The sequence below is a fragment of the Bidens hawaiensis genome, unplaced genomic scaffold (genome assembly GCF_021521415.1).
Source record: "Bidens hawaiensis isolate Kalapana, Puna unplaced genomic scaffold, B.hawaiensis_p1.1 tig00064144_1, whole genome shotgun sequence".
Classification (NCBI taxonomy): Eukaryota; Viridiplantae; Streptophyta; class Magnoliopsida; order Asterales; family Asteraceae; genus Bidens; species Bidens hawaiensis.
In genome coordinates, this window is record NW_027501476.1 from 9,410 (window position 1) to 32,885 (window position 23,476).

At 34.3% G+C, this 23,476-nt stretch overlaps 3 protein-coding genes and 1 long non-coding RNA gene across 5 annotated transcripts; 3 read left to right on the forward strand and 1 right to left on the reverse strand.

The window, feature by feature from the left end:
• Positions 1-1,635: 1,635 nt before the first annotated feature.
• On the reverse strand, positions 1,636-3,232 carry LOC143604184 (uncharacterized). The gene is made up of 2 exons (XR_013148238.1): positions 2,850-3,232; positions 1,636-2,141 (listed from the first exon to the last, which is right to left on the reverse strand). It is a non-coding gene; the product is annotated as an uncharacterized LOC143604184 (long non-coding RNA).
• Positions 3,233-5,157: 1,925 nt separating this feature from the next.
• Positions 5,158-14,867, forward strand: LOC143604186 (uncharacterized). The gene is made up of 5 exons (XM_077080744.1): positions 5,158-5,420; positions 6,768-7,707; positions 8,495-8,590; positions 8,669-8,805; positions 14,556-14,867. Exons 1-5 carry the CDS (start codon positions 5,167-5,169, stop codon positions 14,740-14,742), a joined length of 1,614 nt encoding a protein of 537 aa, XP_076936859.1. The 5' UTR covers positions 5,158-5,166; the 3' UTR covers positions 14,743-14,867.
• A 2,136-nt stretch (positions 14,868-17,003) lies between these two features.
• LOC143604188 (DNA-directed RNA polymerases II and V subunit 8A-like) lies at positions 17,004-18,989 on the forward strand. 2 transcript variants are annotated; one of them, XM_077080746.1, is made up of 5 exons: positions 17,004-17,179; positions 17,262-17,419; positions 17,521-17,615; positions 18,577-18,682; positions 18,780-18,989. In XM_077080746.1, the coding sequence occupies exons 1-5, from the start codon at positions 17,107-17,109 to the stop codon at positions 18,798-18,800; spliced, it is 453 nt and encodes a 150-aa protein (XP_076936861.1). In that variant the 5' UTR covers positions 17,004-17,106; the 3' UTR covers positions 18,801-18,989. The 2 variants fall into 2 exon arrangements, with proteins under 2 accessions (XP_076936861.1, XP_076936862.1); XM_077080747.1 differs by having other exon boundaries at positions 17,006-17,179; positions 18,786-18,983.
• Positions 18,990-20,925: 1,936 nt separating this feature from the next.
• Positions 20,926-22,329, forward strand: LOC143604187 (vacuolar-sorting receptor 1-like). Its single transcript, XM_077080745.1, has 2 exons — positions 20,926-21,620; positions 21,928-22,329. The coding sequence occupies exons 1-2, from the start codon at positions 21,020-21,022 to the stop codon at positions 22,023-22,025; spliced, it is 699 nt and encodes a 232-aa protein (XP_076936860.1). The 5' UTR covers positions 20,926-21,019; the 3' UTR covers positions 22,026-22,329.
• The last annotated feature ends 1,147 nt before the right edge of the window (positions 22,330-23,476 follow it).

The following is a 23,476-nucleotide window of genomic DNA, read 5'->3' on the forward strand; positions in this document are numbered from 1 at the left end:
TTCATGATGTGGTGTTATAAAAATGAATTCTGATCTAAATGTAGGACATGGGTGTTGACTTCATAAAGTCAAAGTCAACAATGTAGTGGAAAGGTGCTAGCTACTGAAGGATCAACCAACAAAAGTACATAACTTTTGAAGATGAACATCTCAAGTTCAAGTCTTATCTTTTGAAGATCGAATACCGAAGGAATGATTTAGTAGTTAAGTCTTTTTGTAAAGAGAGGAACTTAACAACATCATAGCTTTTGAAAACCCAAAACTTTTGTATATAACAGTTAACAAATGTGTTTCATGGGATGTCTGATGTTGGATTATTATGATATTTTAATGGTTTTGTTAATTTCCTAATTTGGGACCAAATTTTCTCATCATTAAAGCAAATGTTATAAAGCATATATGGTGTTTTGAATGTGATATTCCCAATCCTAAAGCAAATGTTATTGAATGTGCATGTGGTGTTATTCTGGAGCAAGTGTTAAGTGTTAACTGATCAAGTGTGTTCAAAATCATTTAATGTATATTCAAAGTTCATAAAAGCCTTGAGGACTATTGTTTGTGTGCTTTTTTATTAGTAGTCGGATTACCTTTAGTACTCTTACAATTGATGCACACTAATGGTGAACTATTTTTAAGATGTATTTTGGTTGGTTATAGCCAAAGTTTGTATTAAGATGTATTTTGGTTGGTTATAACGAAAGTTTGGTCATTCAATATAGTTATTAATAGCTCAGACTAAACAGATATCTTTCGTTCAGCGTAAAATAGTTCAGAGGGGTAAAATAGTCATTCTGCACAGCCATTCAGAGGTTCAACCAAACAACACTTACTGGTTCAGCACTTACTGGTCCAGAACCACTTAATCATTCAGATCTCTTAATGGTTCAGCACTTAATGGTTCAGCCCTTGCCAAACAGCCCCTAAGTTATTACTCACTTTACTAAAGTTTTTTTAGATGTCAGGATTGAGTCAAAACTAAATTGCAAATTTTTTTGACATCTAACTGATTAAAAGTTAAAAGCAATCTAACAAGTTACCAACGAAAACATAAGACAAAATGGCTTTATATATACATCTAAAACTTACACCTAAAAATACATCTAATAAAAAGTTATGATATATAAAATGTAAAAGATATATTTTTTTTGAACACCCGTGTTTTTTTGAGTGCATCTATTACAAGATTTCAACCGCCCATAGTTATGTGACGCTTCAGGTCCGACTGAAAAACCCGTCGTAGGTGGAAACCTCTTCAACCGGGTAAACATAGTTGTTGGTAATCTCACGATGTCACTCTCCCGTCATAGGTTATCTATCTCTCGGTAAAATCCATCGGTAACCCGTCATAAACTCATTATGCACTCAATGTATTCCTAAAAATTATCACTGATGGATTACCAATGAACCCTTTTCACTAGGGATTTCCAACGTATACGTTCACCAGTGAAAATCGTCTCGTTTATACATGGATGTTGTGATGGATTTTATAGCTAGTGATCAAAGATAATATATAAGATTCACACAATCACAACCAATGAACCAAATGATGCTTACAAGTTCATTTTGTTAAAAGACTCCACTTATTAGTATTTAGTACTTTAGTAGCAACTAACAACATTAACAAAATCAAGCATATAAAGACCCCAAACTAACATCACCGAAGCGATAAAGAACACCACCGGGCTTAACAACCAAAAAAGCAACGGGAGCGTGATGCAAAGCATCCTGTTCCCAAAAACCGCTAGAATAAACCCTCTTTCCAAAATATCCCTAGTGTATTTACGTGACGAGGCAGGTGACCACGCTGGTGATGGTGATGGTGATGATACATCTTCGGCATCGGGTTCAGCTCCCAAACCATAAATCAAGTAGTTTGCATCAATCAAAGTTGCAATGGCCATAGAGCTACATAGGAAGCTAGTTAACAAGAAGAGAAAGGTTGAGCCATATTTTAAGAAAAGGATTTTAGTGGTATGTAACCCAAAGAATGGGTTGGTGAATAGATCTTTTCCGCTATAAGTGTTGTTTATCAAAGCAGCCAATGCAACTGTTATAATTGATGTGACCATAGCTGCTAGTATAGAGCTCATCAATGTGTTTCTCAAACTTTGTACTGCTAAGTTACCTTTGTTATCATCTCCCTGATCAAGAAACACACAATAAGTCATGACTAGTTAGGGTTTTGATTAGGATCAGAACATGAATGGACAAACATACATATTTTCTTGTTGGTGTTCGTTCTTTAAGAAAGTGAGTAAGTTCACGTTCGCTTATATTGTAAGCGAACAAATGAACACAAACGAGAACAAACATACATAAATGGGTAGTAACTAGAAAGAAGTTAACAAAAATTTCCAAATTAAAGTTTAAATATCATCAATAAAAACTTTGAAGTATACAACAAAATAGACCGGATAGGGTTATGGTTATAAAATAGGTTGGACTCATCTTTGAATAAATATAAATTAATGAACATATAAAAGGACATGAACCAATATAAATGAACAAACATAAAAAAATGAACGAACATATCATATGTTCATGCTCTCTCGGTCTAGTTAAATGAATACACTTTTTTTTTAACCATGGCAGTTCGTTTATTATTCAAGGTGAACGATTCAACCAAACGTTAAGTTTGTTTATGGAACTATTTTTCAACATCATCTTGATCCGCCAAAGATCATATTCAACTTCAGGTTTTTTTTTATTGATTTAACAAAACTCATATAGTCTAAATTCTTCTTGATTTATGGCCATATTCAAGTCTAAAATCTTTTTGATGTTAACAAACACATAAAAAACACTCTCAAAATTAGGGTTTCAAGCCACAAAGCGTAATTAACCGATACCTGTTTCATGCCTTTTAGCCAATGCTTTCGCTTGATCGATTCAACGCCGATGGTGGTGCAAGATGGCTTTGTCTTAAACTTGTACCAAAGATAAGCATGGTAACCAAATGTAACAAAGAAGCTAAAAGGGACCAAAATGGTGTCCATATAATGAAGAAGTGTCATCTTCTCCATTTGATATGCAACAAAAAGATTGATGGAATTGAACTGATTTTATGATCGCACCTCCCCAATTTATGGAAAATGAATTGGATTCACAATATTATCTTTTTAAAGTTAGTGGAAATGTTGTCATCAAAAGTAAGAAAAAGGAAAGACTTATTTAACTAAAATACTTATTCATCCTTTTATGTATTATTATTACTTTTTTAAACGGCGATGACCATCCAAGATGTTTTTTCGGTAATTATAATTTATCAATACGTATCACATGTCTACACATGACATTAACGTTTACCAAAAGTTACAAACAAATTTTTCACTTTGTTTCTCCTTGAAACACGTTTAATGTGACATTTACCGGATATTATGAATGACGTATATATATATTTTTTGTTTTGAAATTTATTGTTTATTATATATAATAATTGATGAAACACAATTTTATAGTTGTCTATCTTTTATACATGCTTATACATGTGACAATTTAAAAACATGTGTAAAGCCATTACATGTATATTTGAAACAAGATAGGTTAAATGTCATGAAATCATTAGCAGTTACAATATCATTATTGTTACTTATATATTGTGAAACTTTCTTTATGTTGGATTATTATTATTATTATATAACTAATCTTGTGATTACCAACGTTACTTTAGTTATTAACATAATATAATTAACTGATAATCTCTTATATATAAGTCGTACTTCCCAATAAAATTCCTCACGCGACGAACTTGAGCCTCTAAACACTCATGAGTTGATAAACCACATAACTAAAATTCGATACAAGCGGAGCTTGAGTTTGAACTTTCTTGCACTACAGAAATCCAAACTCGAAATCCAAACTCAAACTTAATCGTGTTTAAACACATCCCGACTCGCTTACATCACTATTTTCGCGTATTAGTTTATGTAATTTTTTTTCATTTATGCTCCTTGATATTATAATTAAAACACATATAATATAGATTATTTTAGTAGTGCTCTTGCTTTTGTAACATTAGGTGCATGGCCTAATGGCCAAAGAGATGGATATTGGGACATGATTCATACTAGCTTTTCTTTAGAATTGTATAGGATTCCCACTCAATTATGTATTCTTATCAAAAGGAATATTTTAAAAAACATGTTGAATCAGTTCTTAAACTCGAATTTTCCTATATTTGCAAAACAGATACATAATTTCAATTATTTTTTCATTCTAATTCTAATTTCTATGATGTGATTTGTCACAAAGAATGAATATTATTGTTACCAACTTACCATGCATCCACGATCCACTACTTTTAGGCCCAATTTCATTAAGTGGGCCCAAATTCATTTAGCTTTTGCCCAACTTCTTATTTGGTCTAAATTTTCAAGTCCAAATATCAAAATAGAAACAAACATAAACAAAAAACACGAAAAAACCAAAACCAAACCTAACGTAAATCAAAACCGAAAAACCAAATTCATTATTTTTGACAAACTTTTTTTATTCGGCCCAAAATTTTCAAGCCAAGATATCAAAGTCGGAAAAACCATAACCGAATTGAACATAATATAAAATTCGAAATAACCAAAACCGAATTGAACCTAAACCTAATATCAAAACCGAAAAAAATCATTAATTTTGACCAACCTTTTTTATTCACCCCAAAATTTTCAAGCCTAGATATCAAAACCTGAAAAACCAAACCAACCATAAACCAAAAAAACAAAACCAAACCTAAACCAAGCATCAAAACCAAAAAAACCAAATTCATTATTTTTGCCAACCTCTTTTTATCCACAGCCCAAAATTTTCCAACCCTAATATCAAAACAGAAAAAACCAACACCAAACCGAGCCAAACATAACCCAAAAACGGAAACCAAACATCAAAACCGAAATATTCGGAAAAAAAAAACCATTTATTTTTTAACCAACTCTTTTTATTCTATTCGACCCAAAATTTTCAAGCTCAAAAACCAAAACCGAATCATAACAAAAAACCAAAACATCCGAAACCAAAATGTTTTAAAAAACTCAAAAACCGACATTTCCGTTTTCGTAACTATCAACGATTAAAAAATTACCTACCCGACGTTCGTATCGGAACTCGGAAGTCCGTAACCGAGCTCTAGAGTATTCATTACACACACACACAGATATACATTACATACAGAGAGAAATGAGACTCTACAATGGCGATCGATTATTACTGTACCTAGGTTTTATAATATTATTATTATTATTCTTCTTCAGCTTCTCAATTGCACCGATCAAAGCTTCGATTCACGAGTACCGCCGCGAGTTATTCACGCCACAGTTGAACGCCTACCTCTTTCACGGCGGCAGCGAAGGCTTATTCGCCTCTAAACGTCACGAAGATCATGATCTCAACAACACCGATATTAAACCTCTCGCCGGCAAATCCTTCATTAGGTTTTTTTACAGTTATTATTATTATTAGCATTATCATTATGATTATTATTATTATTATTAGCATTATTATTATTATTATATTATCATTATCATTATCATTATTATTATTATTATTATTATTAGCTATTATTATTATTATTATTATTGTTATTGTTATTGTTATTGAAATTGTTATTGTTATTGTTATTGTTGTTATTGTTATTATTAAGGTGACTGAAATTGAAGGTTGACTGAGTGATTGAATATGTGAGGACAGTGTATAGAATTGATAGGGATGTTATTAGTTGTTTTCAGGCCTGTAAACGGACTCAACGGTCGTTTTCGTGTTTGTTTGTTTGTTTGTTTAAAACCTAAACAAACAGTTCAAGCACACGGATATAAACAAATGAACTAAAACGGACGTAATTGAACACACGTAAACGAATATAAGTTAAGATAAGGAAGTTGAATGGTAGGCGTTTTCGTGTTTGTTCATGGTCGTTTGTTTAAAACCTATAAACGAGCATGAACAAATAAACTATAACATGATTGGACAGCACATGAAGGAACAAACGTAAACTAAGAACATAAACGGACGTTCACCAGCTACATTATTGAAGTGCGAAAACGCGTGTTCCTGTTCGTTTGTTTAATTAAATGAACAAAACATATTTGTTCGAGTTGGTTTGTTTATTAAATAGACATATATAAACGAACGTCCCACCGAGAACAGTTCGTTTACAAGCCAAGATTCATTTTCTTAAATGTTTGATTTATTTCTGCTAGCCATAAGTTTAGCTTCTTTAGGTATGCTGAAAATTTTAATTTTTAGTTGCGGAGAAACTTTTGATTAATGAAGTTATATACTTATATGGACATCTTATATTAATGTTTTAATCATTAATGTGTATTATACAGTTTATATACTATTGAGTATTGACTCCTCGCTGTAACAGTGCTTATTTTAACTAATTTCCTATAATTGATCTCATAATGGATCTTAATGCGCTGACCAGAGATCGAATTAAGTCAAGTCAGGCTGAGCTGCAAGCAATTTTTTGTTTTGTTTATTATTAGAAATTAGAAAATGACTAGTGCATTAGTTATGACTAAAATAACAATACGACTCTTGACTAGTAGATACAATAATAGTCAAACTCTTAGAATAAAACTATCTAGGAGGTTTTTGGCATTATAAGTAGACTTTTAAGTTGTATTATAACTCCAATAAATTGTTTCTTATTATGTCAGTCTTATATCGCCTTCTTGTGCATTTGTTCGCTGTGCTCAAATATGTATACCCATACTGAAATCTGATGATATTTAAATTGAGTAAAAGATTTAAAAGCTTTTATCTTGACATTTCAGATTTGAAAGTGTATCCTTCAAAAGGACAGCTGAATCAGCCAAAATTCAAAATGAGATGCAGAGTAGAACCGGGTTAATTGAAGCAATTATATTCGAGGTAAAAGATACCGAACGAATCGGTGGCAATTTTCTGAAAAACAATTCCAATGTGTTATGTTGCAACCCAAAGCTTTCAGCAGAGAGATCCTGCACAGTAGGCGAAGTTATTATCCAAAAAGACGAAAATAACCCTGAATGGCCGAAACGTATCCAAACCTTCTTTGAAGGAAATAATCAAGAAGTTAAAATGACTCCTCAATCGGTTGAGATAGATAAAACTGGTATGTATTATCTTTATTTTATGTATTGTGATCCACAACTCAAAGGTACAACAATAACCGGAAAAACCGTGTGGCGAAATCCCGACGGGTATTTACCCGGGAAAATGGTTCCGTTGATGACGTTTTATGGGTTCATGTCGTTAGCTTATCTTATTCTCGGGCTTGGTTGGTTTTTACGATTTGTGCAATTTTGGAAAGATATAATGCAATTGCATTATCATATCTCGGCTGTAATTGCTCTTGGGATGTGTGAAATGGCGTTTTGGTACTTTGATTATTCAAATCTTAGTGTTACCGGCAGTCGGCCCGTGGGTATTACTTTATGGGCGGTTACAATTAGTGCTGTTAAAAAGACGCTTTCTCGGTTATTGTTGTTGGTGGTGGCGATGGGATACGGTGTGGTGAGGCCCACGCTAGGTGGTGTGACCTCGAAAGTGTTGATACTCGGTTTTGCTTATTTTGTTGTTTCTGAGTCGCTTGAGGTTGTTGAACATTTGGGGAATATTAATGATTTTTCTGGAAGGACGAAATTGTACTTTGTGTTGCCGGTTGCGTTTTTGGATGCTTGGTTTATTTTGTGGATATTTTCTTCTTTATCCAAGACGTTGGAGAAGCTTCAGGTAATGTTTTCTTCCTAATGAATTCATTTAAAAAAATAATCTTTTTTTTGTATGGGTCGAAACCTTGTTGGGTTGAACTGCTGTAGGCGAATTGAAGTGAACTGTGCAGTGGGAAGTTCGTTTACAAATCCACAAACAAACATCTACACGTGTCTTAATCGTTCATTTATGTTTGTGAACGTTCACTTATGTTTATTCATTTAAATTCGTTTTAAATGAATACATTCGTTAATGTATTAATTTTAATGTTTTACCCATTACTACTACTATTTTTGAAAATGTTTTTTTGGCCTAACACGTTCACATTTACTTTTAATTGGTTTTAGTTCAGTTATGTTCTTTTTTCTATGTTAAGTTATGTTTATTCATTTATGTTTTTGAACCGTTCGCTTATACTGTTAACAAACAGACATAAATGAACAGGGCCATACACATCTTTTTAGCAAACGAGCATGACCAAGAAAACCCCATTCGTTTAATTGCTTGTGTTTGATTGTGCGGATAAAGTTAAACGAATGAACATGAAAATGCTTTCTTCGTGCTCGTTCGGTTCTTTTACAGGCCTCCTGAAAACACTTTATGTTTTTTTTCTTTTACATTTTGATATAAGTGATATATGGTTAGTTTATTTCAGTTACAGTTGGATATTGTTTTATATAATGTGATTTAGGAGGCCGTATGCATCAAAAAACACTTCTATTATTTCAGTAATAATGTGACTTTATGTTCAATCTCTTACGTATTTGGCATTAAATATCTGTGTGTTAAATATGATATTTATTATTAGATGAGGAGAAGCATTGCAAAACTGGAGGTTTACAGAAAGTTCACAAACGCACTTGCTCTTTTTGTGCTTATTTCCATTGCTTGGATTGGGTATGAGGTACCATTTATATTTTTATAAGATATAATTGTGGATTTATTATTTCTTCTAATTGTAATTCATCAATGAATGCTACAGTTATACTTTAATGCAACCGACCCAATAAGCGAGCTATGGCGTATTTCCTGGATTATCCCTGCTGTCTGGTCACTGCTTGCTTTCTTTCTTTTGGTAGTTATATGCGTTCTTTGGGCTCCTTCCCGCAATCCCACTAGGTAATCTTTTTATTTGTTGATAATTACAATTTTGTACAAAAAGTAGTTTGGGCTAACCTAAGCCTTACAAAAATTTACCTGTTTTGAACTGACCCCTTTATATTCCCATTTTGCCCCCTCTATTTCTTATCTATGTTTCCTTTTAAATTGTATAAAACTCTTTCTTTCGTAATTGAATTTCCAATTTGACAATTTTTTACCGCCATTTTATTTTCCCATTGTCATAATAACACAAAACGAGTAATGTTGATATGGGTTCACAAGATTCTTTAACTTCATTCTTGGAGGGTATTCTATTAAATTTATTGGACAAAATAGAAGTGGCTGGTTTTGCCCGTTTACTTGTATCCTTGGTTGATTCATGTTATGCTTCATTCAAAAGTCAGAACAAGTCAAATGGTTTGAAAGCCGCAAAAATACAGTTTTTAAAGGGCAACGACTTTATATAGTTATTGTAATAAGTCTAGTTTTATAATCGCGATTCCGATTTTCGATTCTATCTTTGAATTCTGATCACCGGAGTTCAATTCTTTCCACCGGAATTCCAATTCGTACCAGTATTCATTCAATTCACGATGACGACAACAAGAAGTCAAGCAGAAGTCGATAAAACCCTTAGAGATCATCACACGTCGTTGTTGAAGTTTGACGCGTTCGTTGAGAAGGCTGAGCAGTCATTCACCGACATTCGTCAAATTCTTGACAAATTGGTAAATAACAACAATTCAACAAGCAATCCAGATGCAAATCAGACGGCGAATCAAAATTTCAATAACTCAAGAACAGAAAGACTGTTTCGATTAGGCAAAATCGAATTCCCCAAATTCAACGTTACAGAGGAAGTGGAGGACTGGATCTGTAAATGCGAACATTTCTTTGATGTCGATGAGACTCCTGAAAATTACAAGGTACGTTATGCTGTTATCAATTTGGAGGGTAAAGCAATGAAGTGGCATAATAATTTCATCAAAAACAGACAAATTGCTACTGTGTCTTGGTCTGAGTACTCAAGAACCATTACTGACCGTTTTTCATCTACTCTTTTCAATGATGCTATGGGTATTCTCATTTCTACCGTCCAAACCGGATTATTAGAAGATTTTTGTGACCAATTTGATGAAAACTTGCTTAGGGTTACAATAGCTGAAGAATATGCTGTTAGTATTTTTCTTAAGGGATTAAAACCTGAAATAGGAGGTCCTATAGGCATGTTTGATCCAAAAACCATGAAAGAAGCATACTTGCTTGCCAAGAAGCAGAATGCAACCAATTTAAAAGTCTCATATCAGCCTAAAACCTATGCCAAACCTTTTAATAATTCCAGTTCTACCCTTAACCCTACACCATTGTCTACTGTCAAACCACCAGTTCACACCTCCCATTTACCCTTGCTTCCTACTCCACCTACTAGCCAAAAATTAACAACCAGAAGATTTTCTAGTAAAGAAATGGAAAATAAGAGATCCAAAGGGGAGTGTTTTTGGTGTAATGAAAAATACACTCCAACACACAATTGTAGGAATAAACAATTGTTTGTATTAGAAGTAATAGGAAATGACGAAGAGATCATTCAAACACATGAACCTGTTACACCTTGTGAACCCATCAATTTAGAGCCTCAAATCTCTATTCATGCTCTAACAGGAATTCATTCCTATTCCACCATGAGGGTTATGGGTACTGTAGGAACACGACAAATCCATGTATTAATCGACTCTGGATCAACACACAATTTTATCAATGAAAATTTAGCCAAAAAACTGAACTGTCCTCTAAAAGAGATTAAGAGTATGACGGTAGGGGTAGCCAATGGAAATCAGTTAGACTGTGTTAAGATTTGTCCGGATTTTCAATGGGCTATGCAAGGTATGTGGTTCAGAGCTGATGTATTTGTTATTCCACTTGAAAACTATGACATGGTTTTGGGTGTGCAATGGTTACTCAATCTTGACAATATTGTGTGGAATTTCAAAAATCTCACCATGCAATTCAAGATTGATGGTATAGATCATCAGCTTAAGGGTTGTGATAATAATATCTCTTTATGTTCCAACATAAAGATGCATGAATTGCTACATAAAGGAGATGTTTCTAAGGCTCAATTACTGAGTATTAAACTGCACACTTCTGAAGGGCAGAACAGTCAATTCCAGCACTCTGCTGCTATAACAAACGCTATGGTAGAACCTAAGTTGGATTCACTCTTACAAGAATATGAAGATATCTTCAAAACTCCATCTGGTTTACCACCCCATAGGGATTGTGACCATAAAATACCATTGCAAGATGAAGGTACGGTTATTAATCAAAAAAGTTATAGGTATCAGGCAATGCAAAAAGATATCATTGAACAATCTGTTCAAGAAATGCTTGATACAGGGGTGATCAGAAATAGCTCTAGTCCTTTTGCTGCTCCAGTGGTCTTGGTTAAGAAAAAAGACAATACTTGGAGACTATGCATTGATTATCGAAAGCTTAACAATGCAACTATAAAAAATAGATTCCCTATTCCTTTGATAGAGGAACTATTTGATGAATTAGGGGGAGCGAAAGTGTTTTCTAAGTTGGATCTTAGATCTGGGTACCATCAAATAAGAATGAATGAGGCTGATATCCATAAAACCGCTTTCAGAACTCAGAACTCGTCAGGGACACTATGAGTTTCTGGTGATGCCATTTGGCCTCACAAACGCTCCTGCTACATTTCAGTCATTGATGAACACAACATTTCATCAATTATTGAGGAAGAGCGTACTAGTGTTTTTTGATGATATTTTGGTCTATAGCAGCTCTTTGGATCAGCATTTGGTACATTTAGAGGAGGTGTTCCAACTGTTTCGGTTGCATAAGTTGTATGCTAAACAATCTAAGTGCAGTTTTGGTGGCACTAATGTTGAGTATTTAGGCCACATAATTTCCAATGGTGGTGTTTCAACTGATCCTAAAAAGGTAGAAGCAATTAAAGCTTGGCCTATATCTTCATCCATTAAACAATTGAGGGGTTTTTTGGGAATTGTAGGGTATTACAGAAGATTTATCAAATCTTTTGGCATATTGGCAAAACCCTTAACTGATCTGCTTAAGAAAGATTCTTTTAAATGGTCGAATGAAGCCACTATGTCGTTTAACCAACTTAAACAAGCTCTCATATCTCCACCTGTGTTGGCTTTACCAGATTTCACCCTACCCTTTGTGTTAGAAACAGATGCCTCAGCGAAAGGTATAGGTGCAGTTCTTATGCAGCATCAGCATCCTATAGCCTTTATCAGTAAAGCGCTCTCACCAAAACAACTAACTTGGTCAGTTTACGAAAAGGAATTGATGGCCATCCTATTTGCAGTCAAGCAGTGGCATCATTACTTATCCATGGGTCATTTTATCATAAAAACTGATCAAAAAAGTTTGAAGTTTTTACTTAATCAGAGGGTCACTACACCTCTGCAACATGTTTGGCTGTCTAAAATGTTGGGGTATGATTACGAAATTTCATACAAAAAAGGTTGTGAAAATTTGGCTGCTGATGCCTTGTCAAGAGTATAGGATGAATCCCTATTTGATAGAATTAAAGCTACATTGGAGAACTGGTCCAATGATGAGAAGCTCAAGAATATTATTGCAAGGTTAAAAGAAGGGCAGTTAGTTAGAAATTATAAATGGACCGGTCATACCTTAATCAAAGGTAACAGTTTAATGGTGGGCAAAGATGATCAGCTGCAAAATGACATAATTACCCTTTGTCATTCAACTCCAATGGCTGGTCACTCAGGTGTCCATTCAACCTTGCAGAGAATTAAAGACTTTGTTACATGGAAAGGGGTCTCTAAACATGTCAGACAATTTATCAAAGAATGTGAAGTCTGCCAAAGATCTAAATCTGAACATGTGGCTAGTCCCGGTTTGTTGCAACCTCTTGACACTCCAAAATTCATCTTTTCAGACATATCAATGGATTTCATTGGTGGACTGCCAATATCTCAAGGTATAGACACTATTTTTGTAGTGGTGGATAGACTTACCAAGCATGCTCACTTCATTCCATTAAGCCATCCATATTCAGCCACAGCTGTAGCTCAAGTTTTTTTAGACTATGTGTTTAAGTTGCATGGGTGGCCCGACACTATAGTCTCGGATAGAGATCCAATTTTTCTGAGCAACTTCTGGAAGGAGTTCACACGGTTACATGGAGTCACCTTAGCTTTATCCACTGCCTACTATCCACAGACAAACGGACAAACTGAAATTGTAAACAGATGTTTAGAATCGTACTTGAGGTGTATGGTTATGGGTAAAGAGAAGGATTGGTGTAAATGGTTATCCCTTGCGGAATGGTGGTACAACACTAGCCATCATTCAAGCATCAATATGACACCTTTTCAGGCTTTATATGGTTATGCACCACCCTTATTCATACCTTATATTCCTAAAGATGCTAGAGTGGCAGCAGTCGATGAGTTATGCTGTGATAGGGAAGAAATGATTTCTATTCTTAAACAGTATTTACTTCGGGCTAAGAATAGAATGAAACAATTGGCAGATCGACAACGTTCTGAACGAGTGTTTGACATTGGTGATTGGGTATTTGTTAAGATCCATCCCTATTGTCAATCTACTATGAGATATAATAAATTTTCAAAATTGTCTCCTAAGTACTATGGCCCATTTTTGGTGCTTGAAAGAATGGGTCCAGTGGCTTACAAATGATGTTCAAGTTCATCACACATTTCATGTCTCACTCAACAGGTTATTCCCATTCCTGTTGAACCAAGATTTAAGTTTCAACTTGCTACAATTCTAGAACAACGAGTGTACAAAAAAGGTCATCGGGCTTCAACGCAAGTTTTGGTTCATTGGCATTCGCTTCCAGTTTCAGAGGCTACTTGGGAAGATGTTGCAGAATTCAAGTTACGTTTTCCCGAATTTAAGTCTTGAGGTCAAGACTTTAATTGGGCGGGGTGTAATGATACGAAATAGAAAATATAAGAGGGTTCTTTTGTAATTGTTGAAAGTAGGAAGGGTCGTTGTGTCAGTGTAGTAACAGTGAGGGTCTGTGTTGTAAATAGTTGACGAGTCTGTTACGTTCGTTATATACCTAACTCTGTTGTAATTGGGGATCATCTATGAAATTGATACCTAATTCTGTTTGTTTCTCTCTCTCACTCTCTCTCTCTCTACACTGCTCGTAACAGACAGAAGCAGTGTTTGCAAGTAGGGTTCTAAACAAACCGAGTCTTAGCTCGTCTAGGCTTGAGCTCGGCTTGTTTCAAGCTTTTTTTCCAAAGCTCGAGCTCGGCTGGTGCGTAGTTTTCAAAGCTGGAGCTTAACTTGTCTGTATATATAAACTTATAAGTTTTAATATATTTTAATTATAATTTATATAAATAATATAGCATATTATTTAGTTTTTTTATCATATTTTATATATAATATTAGCTTTCATAAATATATATTTTTAAATAAAATATATACAAAAACTGGGCTCGTTTAAGCTTGCTAGCCAGCTCGAACTTGATAAGTGAAGCTCAGTCTCGGGCTTGTTATTTTAAACAAGCTTTTGTTTTTATGCTCAAGCTTGTTTAATCTCGGCTCAATTCGAGCTTTTAGCTAGCCGATATCAAGTAGCTCATTAGCATCTTGCCTCATTTACACCTCTACCTGCAAACACGTTTATACCCATTTTCCTACTCGGGTTTACAATAGTGTTTAGTTTTGTAAAGTTTAAGGAATAACATGTTTTTTCATGTGGATTCTAGATATGCGTATGCAGGGGATACAGGAGATGACTATGACGAGGAGGCGATATCACTTACAACAGGAGTGAAAGTGGACGGCGGTGAAGCTGGAACGACAATGATGGAAAGGAAGGAAAAGAAAGGGCTGGGTTCCACTGATCATCTTATCGGGCTAACTGAGGTTCTTGCAGAAGACAAACGAGAATGAACAAACGATGTTGTTGTTTTATGTCGTGTGTCGTGTATGTATAAAAGGGTTACTAACTGGTTTGAATATACCATGGAGTTGTAAGATGTTGAATGATGATAGAAATTAGAAAGCACACTAGTAGTTGACTTTTTTTTTTTTTGCATGTGTAGAACGCGATAAAAAATGTCTAAGCCGAATTAAAGCGGTGGGTTTGAGATTTATATGGTTCGATTGTGGCTGTTGGATGGTTTGATTGATTCGACCTAGCTAACCAACTCAACCGGTTTTGGTTACCCGTAGTATTTGTATCAAGATAAATTTGAATCAGACCGTGAACGTCTCGTAATCTTAACTAGCTTAAAGCTAGACTTGAGTCTTTATGTGTGTTGCTATATACATCAAATTGGCCCAAGTGGGAATCTGTAAACACTGTCAGGTTTAAATTTGTGATTAAAAGCCTTGATTCGTCCAAATGTCATTTGAATTGGTCCAAGTGAGAATCGTACTCGTGTTTTCACTAAGGTAAGGGAGGACAGGACATGCCTCTTACCACTTGACCAACTAACTTCTCAAGAGGACGTAAACACCGGGCACTCCACTTCGTTTAATAGATATTAAAATTATATTATGATAGTAGTTAGGCCTAGAGGTGAACAAAAAACCCAAACCCGTAACCGGACCTGAAAAAAAACCCGGAACCAGGTTTTTTTATATCCGGGGTTTTAATACCCGAACACGTTCCCGACCATACCTGCATGATACGAATGGAGTATGCATTTCGGTACCAAAACCTGTACCCGAACCGGACCCGATTTGTACCTGGTAATACCCGAAACCGGGGTTTTTAATTACCAGATCTATACCCGAAAAATATATGAAAATTACCCGAAAAAAACCCCTAAAAAGTACAACCCTAAAAAATCCAGTTTATACCCGAAAAATACCCGGAAAAAATCCTGAAAAAACCCGAAAATAGGTTTTTTCAATATCCGAAAACAAGGGATTCAAATACCCGGTTCTATACCCGGCCCAAACCCGATGCATAGGGTATGGTTGTTAGAGACAATACCCGGACCCGGACCCGACTCGGGTATTGCTAATACCTGATTTTCCAATACTCGAACCCGGTTTCATACCCGAAACCGGTGTTTGAAAAACCCGATTTATGCACCTTTAGTTAGGCCCAGGTCCATGATGATGTCTGTCATCCATTAGTATTGGGCCCATTTCAACTTACCGACCCGATAACCCGATTTAGAATAATATAAACCCTAACAGACCATTCAGTAGTCCAGTTCTGCTCGTCCAGTAATCACCTGTAAGTTCCATCAATCTAATTATGTTTTCCGTCATCATCGTTAAGAACCTGTTAGTTAGTTAGTTATTGATTATGTTGAATGAATTAGGTTTAATTTTGATCAATTCAATTCAATTCAATTCAATTCAATTCAATTAGGTGTGAGCATATATCATATATAGCTGAATGCCTAGTGATCGGTTTGGTTAGTTTCTCGGTTTTTTATTCGGTTATTTGAAGAAACCGAAAACTGAAACCAAAGGTAGCTGGCTGGATTCAGTTCCGTTAATTTGTCGGTTTTTGGTTCGGTCCAGTTAATTCTGTTAGTCAGTCGGTTTTTGGTTCGGTTTTGTTAACTCTGGTTAATAACCAAAACTAAAGCTAGGCTAAAACTTTTTCTTAGAAATACACGAAACGGAGGTATAAATACATTAAATTTATGTATAATTACCTGAAATTGAGCCGCAAAACATGAAATTCATTATTAAATGGAGGTATAAAAGCTGGATTTTATATGAAAAATACTATGCAGTCGATATCGCTGATATATCGGTTGGTAAACTATCGGTACCGATAATATCGGCGATATTGACTGATATTTGACTGATGTATCACCAATATTCCCGATATCAGTGTTTTAAGTCTTAATTATCAATTTTTAGTGTTCAATGTTAGTGTTTTAAGTCTAAATCAGTTCCTACTTGCTACGGTTGTTAGTGTTCTGCAAGTTGTTAAAGGTTAATTTGTTAATGGTAGCCTGGTAGGAGGAGAGTTTACTGAATTATTAGTGTTAAGTTGCTATATATGTGAATTTTACATCATATTTAAATTACCGATATCTCAAATATCGGTCCTTGGCCAATATCCGATATTTTTCCGCGTTAACTGCTTAGCGAACCCGAGGATGTAAAAAAAAAAAAACCGATAACCAATTTTCTGTTACTTCGGTTTTGTGTTAATTTCGGTTCGGTTTGGTTTATGCTAACAGTTTGGTTTGGTTATTTCTCTCACCCCTGTGCAATAGCATAATACGTTTGAATTAGTAAGTTTCTGTTTTATAGGTGAATTTAATTCGTGTCTGAAGGATGGTTGAAACTTTGTTTGAAGACATATTTAGGGTTGATCAGCTCGATCCCGATGGCAAGAAATTTGACAAAGGTTAAGTCTTTGTTTCGGTTTCATCTTATTTATCTTTGTTTTGATCTTATTGAAGAGTATATAAAATGTTTATTGTTTGTAGTTAATCGCATTGAAGCAAGGAGCGATCAATTCGATATGTACATGCAACTGGATGTGAATACGGAGGTTTATCCTATGCACGTTGGTGACAAGTTTATGATGGTTTTAGCTACTACCTTAAATTTAGACGGAACTCCCGACAGTGGATTTTTTACTCCGGTAATTTATTTTTGACACTTTTTTTAAATTTTTTTTTAAAATATAACTTCGACAATAATTTAGCCCAAGATTTTTTTATGGAATTTTGTTTCTATTTCCAGGGTGGCAGAAAGTCCCTTGCTGACAAATTTGATTACGTGATGCACGGAAAGTTGTATAGGATATCCGAGGAAGGCTCGGGAGCCAATGTTAAAGCGTATGTCTGATTCTTATAGTATCTATGTGCTTTTTTCCGTATAAAATTATTTATGTATATATATGAATAGGATTAGGATCATGTGAGAACCATTTTGAAATTGAGAACTTTGAGAACCATTTTGGACTACAAAATAAACTCTTTTTTAAAAAATAAGAAATAAACGTGAAAATAGAAAAAGTAGAAAAACCAAAAATTTTTATTTTTTCATCCTGGTTTCATAAAAAAATTTAAAAAAAATATCGGTTTAGCAAATTTATACACATATGTATAATACTTATTTTTTTTAATTTTATACATGTTATTCTTTGTACACATTTGTACAATTAAGATAAATGATAATATACACATGTGTACATTATGTAAATTGAGATTAAATACAAATATACATATGTGTTTTTTATATATATTTCTTTATTTTTTATGAAACTGGGATGAAAAATAAAATTTTTTGGTTATTTTACTTTTTTTAAATTTTCGTTTTTTCTTTGTTTTATATTTTTTTAAAATATTTTTTAAAAGGTTTTTTTGTGGCTTAAAATGGTTCTCAAAGTTCTCAATTTCAAAAAGTTCTCTTAGGATCCTCACCCTATATGAATATATCCACACATATCGTATATATTTGTATGCATACGGAGATACACACACAAATTGGATTTGGCCTAAAGGCGTAGAAAACAATTTAGGCTCTTGATCAAATCAGTTTAATGGTTAAGATTAAGTTAGTGACAGTTTTGTAATAAACTGGTATATAGTCCCCTGCTATATCATTGAAAACTAGTTCTACCAAACATTTTACATTTTTAGTGTTTTAAAAAGGTATATATGATGTCATGTAATTTAAAAGATGCATATCAGTTTTTGAAACTGTATAAGTTTTATATGTAATTAATCCGATTATGAGATTATCCAATGAAATATGGTCAAGACGGCTTATATCTTACCTGCACGTGTTTTTCAGGGACCTTTATGTTTCATTTGGCGGTTTATTGATGTTGTTGAGGGGTGACCCCTCAATTGCAGCTAAATTTGAGCTTGATCAGAGGTTGTTCATTCTTATGATGAAGGTAAAAACATATCTTTTTAATTTTAGTTATGTAGCCCGGCCCGTTTTGCTGCATTTTGTTGGTTTGTGCTTATAAGAATTTTCTACCTTTTTTCTAGTTGCAGGTGGATAAGGCTTAGTTCCACATGTCTGAATCTGTGTTCTAAAGCAGGCTGATGCTCAGTTATGACTAATGAGATTATATTAATATCAATCAGATGTAAAATATGTTGACAACTATAAGTTGCTCATACATGATGTGTACTTTTGAGCTATGGTTTACTCATTATGGTATGCATGCTTGCAATTTATTTTGTTTTGACAAATGTTCTAGGGATTCCTCTTGTATTGTCGAAAAGTTAATCACGCACACCGGACCGCTGGGGGGGGGGGGGGGAATAGCCTTTAAGTGATTAATTACACCAAAATTAGTGACCTTTTGAGAATTGTTGTTTGTGTATTAATCAGATTTTTCTGATTAGGGATGTCGATTTTTATCACGATACGAAAATATTAGGTTTGCGCCATATAACCCGTTTAGTAAGTGTCTTGTGTTCCGGTTGAACTTTCTAACTCATTTTTTTACAACACACCAATCGGTGGGTTAAGTGATCAAGTTAATTAGAGTTGATGTTTTTGACACAAATACTTTATACGGGTTGTGTTTGGTTGAACAGTTCAACCCGCCAATATGCAACCTGTTAAACTAACACGATTGATAACACTAATTCTAATTGATAACTTTTAAGATCAATGAATGTTATTAAAAATTTTCATTTTATGTGTATATATGTGATTAATTTTATATAAATATCATGAATATTAAAACATTAGGTGTCATGAAGATCCTATTTTTATCCAAGTAAACCTATATTTAGAAACTGTCCATCAAAGACTTGATCAAATTATGCCTGTAAACTTCTCTATGATTTACACTTGTATTTTAGTCACAAACAACACATTTCCACACCTTTGCATTTTTCTCTTCTTTTGCTCATCTTATTCTCAACTGAAATCCATGCCAAATTTATAAAAAAAAGTTTCATCTTTTAAAGATTTCAACCCAAATTCGTTCACCTTATTCTCAACACGAAAACAATTGTTCGGTTTCTTATGAAACTGAAATAAAAGTACCATGAAATTAGAGTTGGCAATATGTGTTTTGTTGTTGTGTGGATCAACATTTGGGAGATTTGTGGTTGAGAAGAATAATTTGAGGGTGACATCACCACAAAATTTAAAAGATACTTATGAATGTGCAATTGGTAATTTTGGTGTTCCTCAATATGGAGGTACATTAGCTGGTGCTGTTGTCTATCCTAAGTTTAATCAAAAGGCATGCAATGGCTTCTCAGATCATGTTACTTTCAATTTCAAATCCGGTGCTGGTCTTCCGGTTTTCCTTCTTGTTGATCGTGGCAGTAAATTTTGATTCGAATCCCTCTTTCAAATATGTTGTTTTGATATCGAATCATCTATTATAAAATCACCGCATTCATTGCTTATGCGTATCGTGCATTTGGTTGACAAAAAATATACAAAACGAGCTATAATATATATCAATATATGAATATTAACCAATGTAGTCCACTTTGCTCATAAAAAACTTACGACTTTGTTTTTGGTTATCTGGGTGGGGACCTCTAGGAGGACACACAACGTCCTAGAACTTATCGCACCGAAGCACTTAACCGTGAACACATTGGGTTAAGTTTGTGCCCGGCTTGTTTGGCTTAATAGGGTTTGAGAAAAAAATTCCAAGTTCAAGCTTGACTCGTCTATTATTTATTAATTATTTAGATATTTACTTATATACAAATGATATATGTGTATATAAATAAAATATTATATAGTTAATTTTGTAATATCTATAGCATAGATATAATTAATTTGTGGTGGAATTTGGTACAAATAAATTTTAAAGTAAAAAACATATAAATAACTAGAAAAATTAATATTGTTACTGTTGTTCTTGTTTATGAACTTGAGTTTTTATTATTATGCTACTCATTTGTTGTAATGTAATTATTATTACACTATAACAAAATAAGCTTAGGTGAGCTCTGTATATAAAGCTCAGTCTCGGACTCATTTATTAGAACATTTTACATTTTGGTTTGATTTTAGATTCTAACGAGTCGATCTCGAACAGTGTAATACATAAGATTTGATAGAAAAATGGAATTAAAAACAAATTATAATTTATTATAAATAGTAATAATTTATCAACATTTCAAGTTAAATCTACACAAATTTATTTTTGGCAGATTGTTATTTCACACTAAAGGCATGGAATGCACAGAAAGCTGGAGCAGCTGCAGTTCTTGTAGCCGATGACCGGCCCGAGCCCTTAATCACCATGGACACACCCGAAGAAGGCCACGCCCGAGCCGATTACTTACAAAACATATCCATCCCATCAGCCCTTATAAGCCAGTCACTTGGTGAAGCCATTAAAAAAGCCTTAAGCAAACCAGACATGGTGAAAGTAAACCTTGACTGGAGAGAAGCTCTCCCACACCCTGATGACCGAGTCGAATACGAGTTCTGGACAAACAGCAACGACGAGTGCGGCCCCAAATGCGACAGCCAAAAAGAGTTTTTGAAAGATTTTAAAGGGGTGGCTCAAATATTGGAAAAAAAAGGTTACACTCAGTTTACACCACATTATGTTACTTGGTATTGTCCTGAGGCTTTTATTTTGAGTAAGCAATGTAAGTCTCAATGTATTAATAATGGGAGATATTGCGCTCCGGACCCGGATGAGGATTTTGGTCGCGGGTATGATGGGAAAGATGTTGTCGTGCAAAATTTGCGGCAAGCGTGTTTTTTTAAAGTTGCTAATGAATCCGGAAAACCGTGGCTTTGGTGGGATTATGTGACGGATTTTGCGATTCGGTGTCCGATGACAGATGAGAAGTATACTAAAGAGTGTGCTGAAGATGTGATTGCATCACTTGGTGAGGTTTTAAAACATTTAATGACTGATTAAATTAATACAAATGACTTTTATCGTGAGAAATGTACAAATAACTAGAGTAATTAATTATTATTACATTGTAACTTTTGAACTAGAGTAATTATTATTACACTATATTATTTTTTCTAACATAATTACTCTAGTTCAAAACTTTAATTACTCTGGTTTTTTGTATGTTTAGTATTTTAATTTTATTTGTATCGGATCTAACCCTTATATCTTAATGTGATTAGTGACGGCATGTTTAAGTTCTTATGTCACTAAATACTTGTGGCTATCTTTCTCAGGTGTTGATGTGAAGAAAATACGAGAATGCGTGGGAGATACAGAAGCAGATGTGGATAACCAAGTGTTGAAAGCCGAGCAGAATGCGCAGGTTTGTTGATCAATTTAGAAGAATTTACGATATAATTAAAATACTCGACTAATTTTTGGAATCAAGAGGTCTAAAGAGGTTAAGTTTGTGCTTTCACAGATAGGTAAAGGTCCCCGCGGAGATGTCACTATATTGCCAACACTCATCATAAACAACAGACAATTTCGCGGTATGCAACATATAACAAATATTAAGATTAAAATATAGCTCGATCGCCACATAAACGCGAAGAAATGTTTACTCGACACATCCTAACTTGTAACAATATTTATACCCATTTCTCTTTGATCTTAAGTAAATCCAACTAAAATAATATCACCAACATATAGGCGTTTGATATCCAAATAACCGTTTCTTGATCAGGTAAGCTCGATAAAGGAACGGTTCTAAAGGCCATTTGTTCAGGATTTGAGGAGACAACAGAGCCAGTCATTTGTTTAAGAGATGGTCAGTCCCTTCTTTAGATATGTTACTTTGTTATTTTCTCATTTGCTCATAACTTAAACTTACAAGAAGTCACATGTACACCTAGCAAGTGATGTATACATACGATCATGGCTTCAGGAATTGAAACAAATGAGTGTATGGAAAACAACGGTGGATGCTGGATCGACAAAGCTTCGAATATCACAGCCTGCCAGGTATAAAGAGCTTTTTTCTTATGATATTTTTTGGTTTGTTTAGGCATAATTTCACATAATATAGTTTTTAATGGTTTGATGGGTTTGTGTAGGATACTTTTAGGGGAAGAGTGTGCCAATGCCCAATTGTTCAAGGCGTAAAGTTTTTTGGCGACGGTTATAAACATTGTGAAGGTAATTTGTATACTGCATCATTGATACGATATTAAGGCCATTAATCCAACATCCATGACCTGACCCATAATGATGATCCATCAAAGAGTCTTTAACCGGATCAGCATAGTATTGAATGACCAGAACAAGTCAATGATGCATAGTTCAAGGGTTCAACATGTGACTCCATAAATGCTTACCATAATATTAGTCTTATCTTTAATGCTCGTATTTTCTATTAGTAATTTTCTTTTGGTATTTAAGTCTTGTAATAGGAACTAGAGAAAACCTGAATGAATAAAAATGTCTTAGTCTCTTCATTAATCTATTACGTTCTTGGAGAGTGGTTATCTCGTATTAACCGTATCAATCATCTCTTGTCAATGTGCTTTTACTGATCAGTGCCATATATTGTTGCAGCTTCGGGAGCTTTGCGTTGTTGGCTTAACAATGGAGGTTGTTGGAAAGATAGCCAACAGGGTAGAACGTATTCGGCTTGTATCGTTAGTGCTCAATCTCTATGAATCATTATACATACATCTTATTTTGTAATTACATCTTTTATTGTCCCATTATGTTTTATTTTATGTTTCAAATTTTCATTAGGATAATCATTCCAAGGGTTGCAAATGTCCACCAGGATTCAAGGGAGATGGAGTTAAAAAC

Coding starts and splice junctions, on each gene's coding strand:
- LOC143604187 (XM_077080745.1), top strand. CDS start 21,020: ATGGACACACCCGAAGAAGGCCACGCCCGAGCCGATTACTTACAAAAC. Junction 21,621..21,927: donor AGATGTGATTGCATCACTTG/GTGAGGTTTTAA, acceptor TATCTTTCTCAG/GTGTTGATGTGAAGAAAATA.
- LOC143604186 (XM_077080744.1), top strand. CDS start 5,167: ATGAGACTCTACAATGGCGATCGATTATTACTGTACCTAGGTTTTATA. Junction 7,708..8,494: donor AGACGTTGGAGAAGCTTCAG/GTAATGTTTTCT, acceptor ATTTATTATTAG/ATGAGGAGAAGCATTGCAAA. Junction 8,806..14,555: donor CCTTCCCGCAATCCCACTAG/GTAATCTTTTTA, acceptor TGTGGATTCTAG/ATATGCGTATGCAGGGGATA.
- LOC143604188 (XM_077080746.1), top strand. CDS start 17,107: ATGGTTGAAACTTTGTTTGAAGACATATTTAGGGTTGATCAGCTCGAT. Junction 17,420..17,520: donor ACAGTGGATTTTTTACTCCG/GTAATTTATTTT, acceptor TTCTATTTCCAG/GGTGGCAGAAAGTCCCTTGC. Junction 18,683..18,779: donor TGTTCATTCTTATGATGAAG/GTAAAAACATAT, acceptor CCTTTTTTCTAG/TTGCAGGTGGATAAGGCTTA.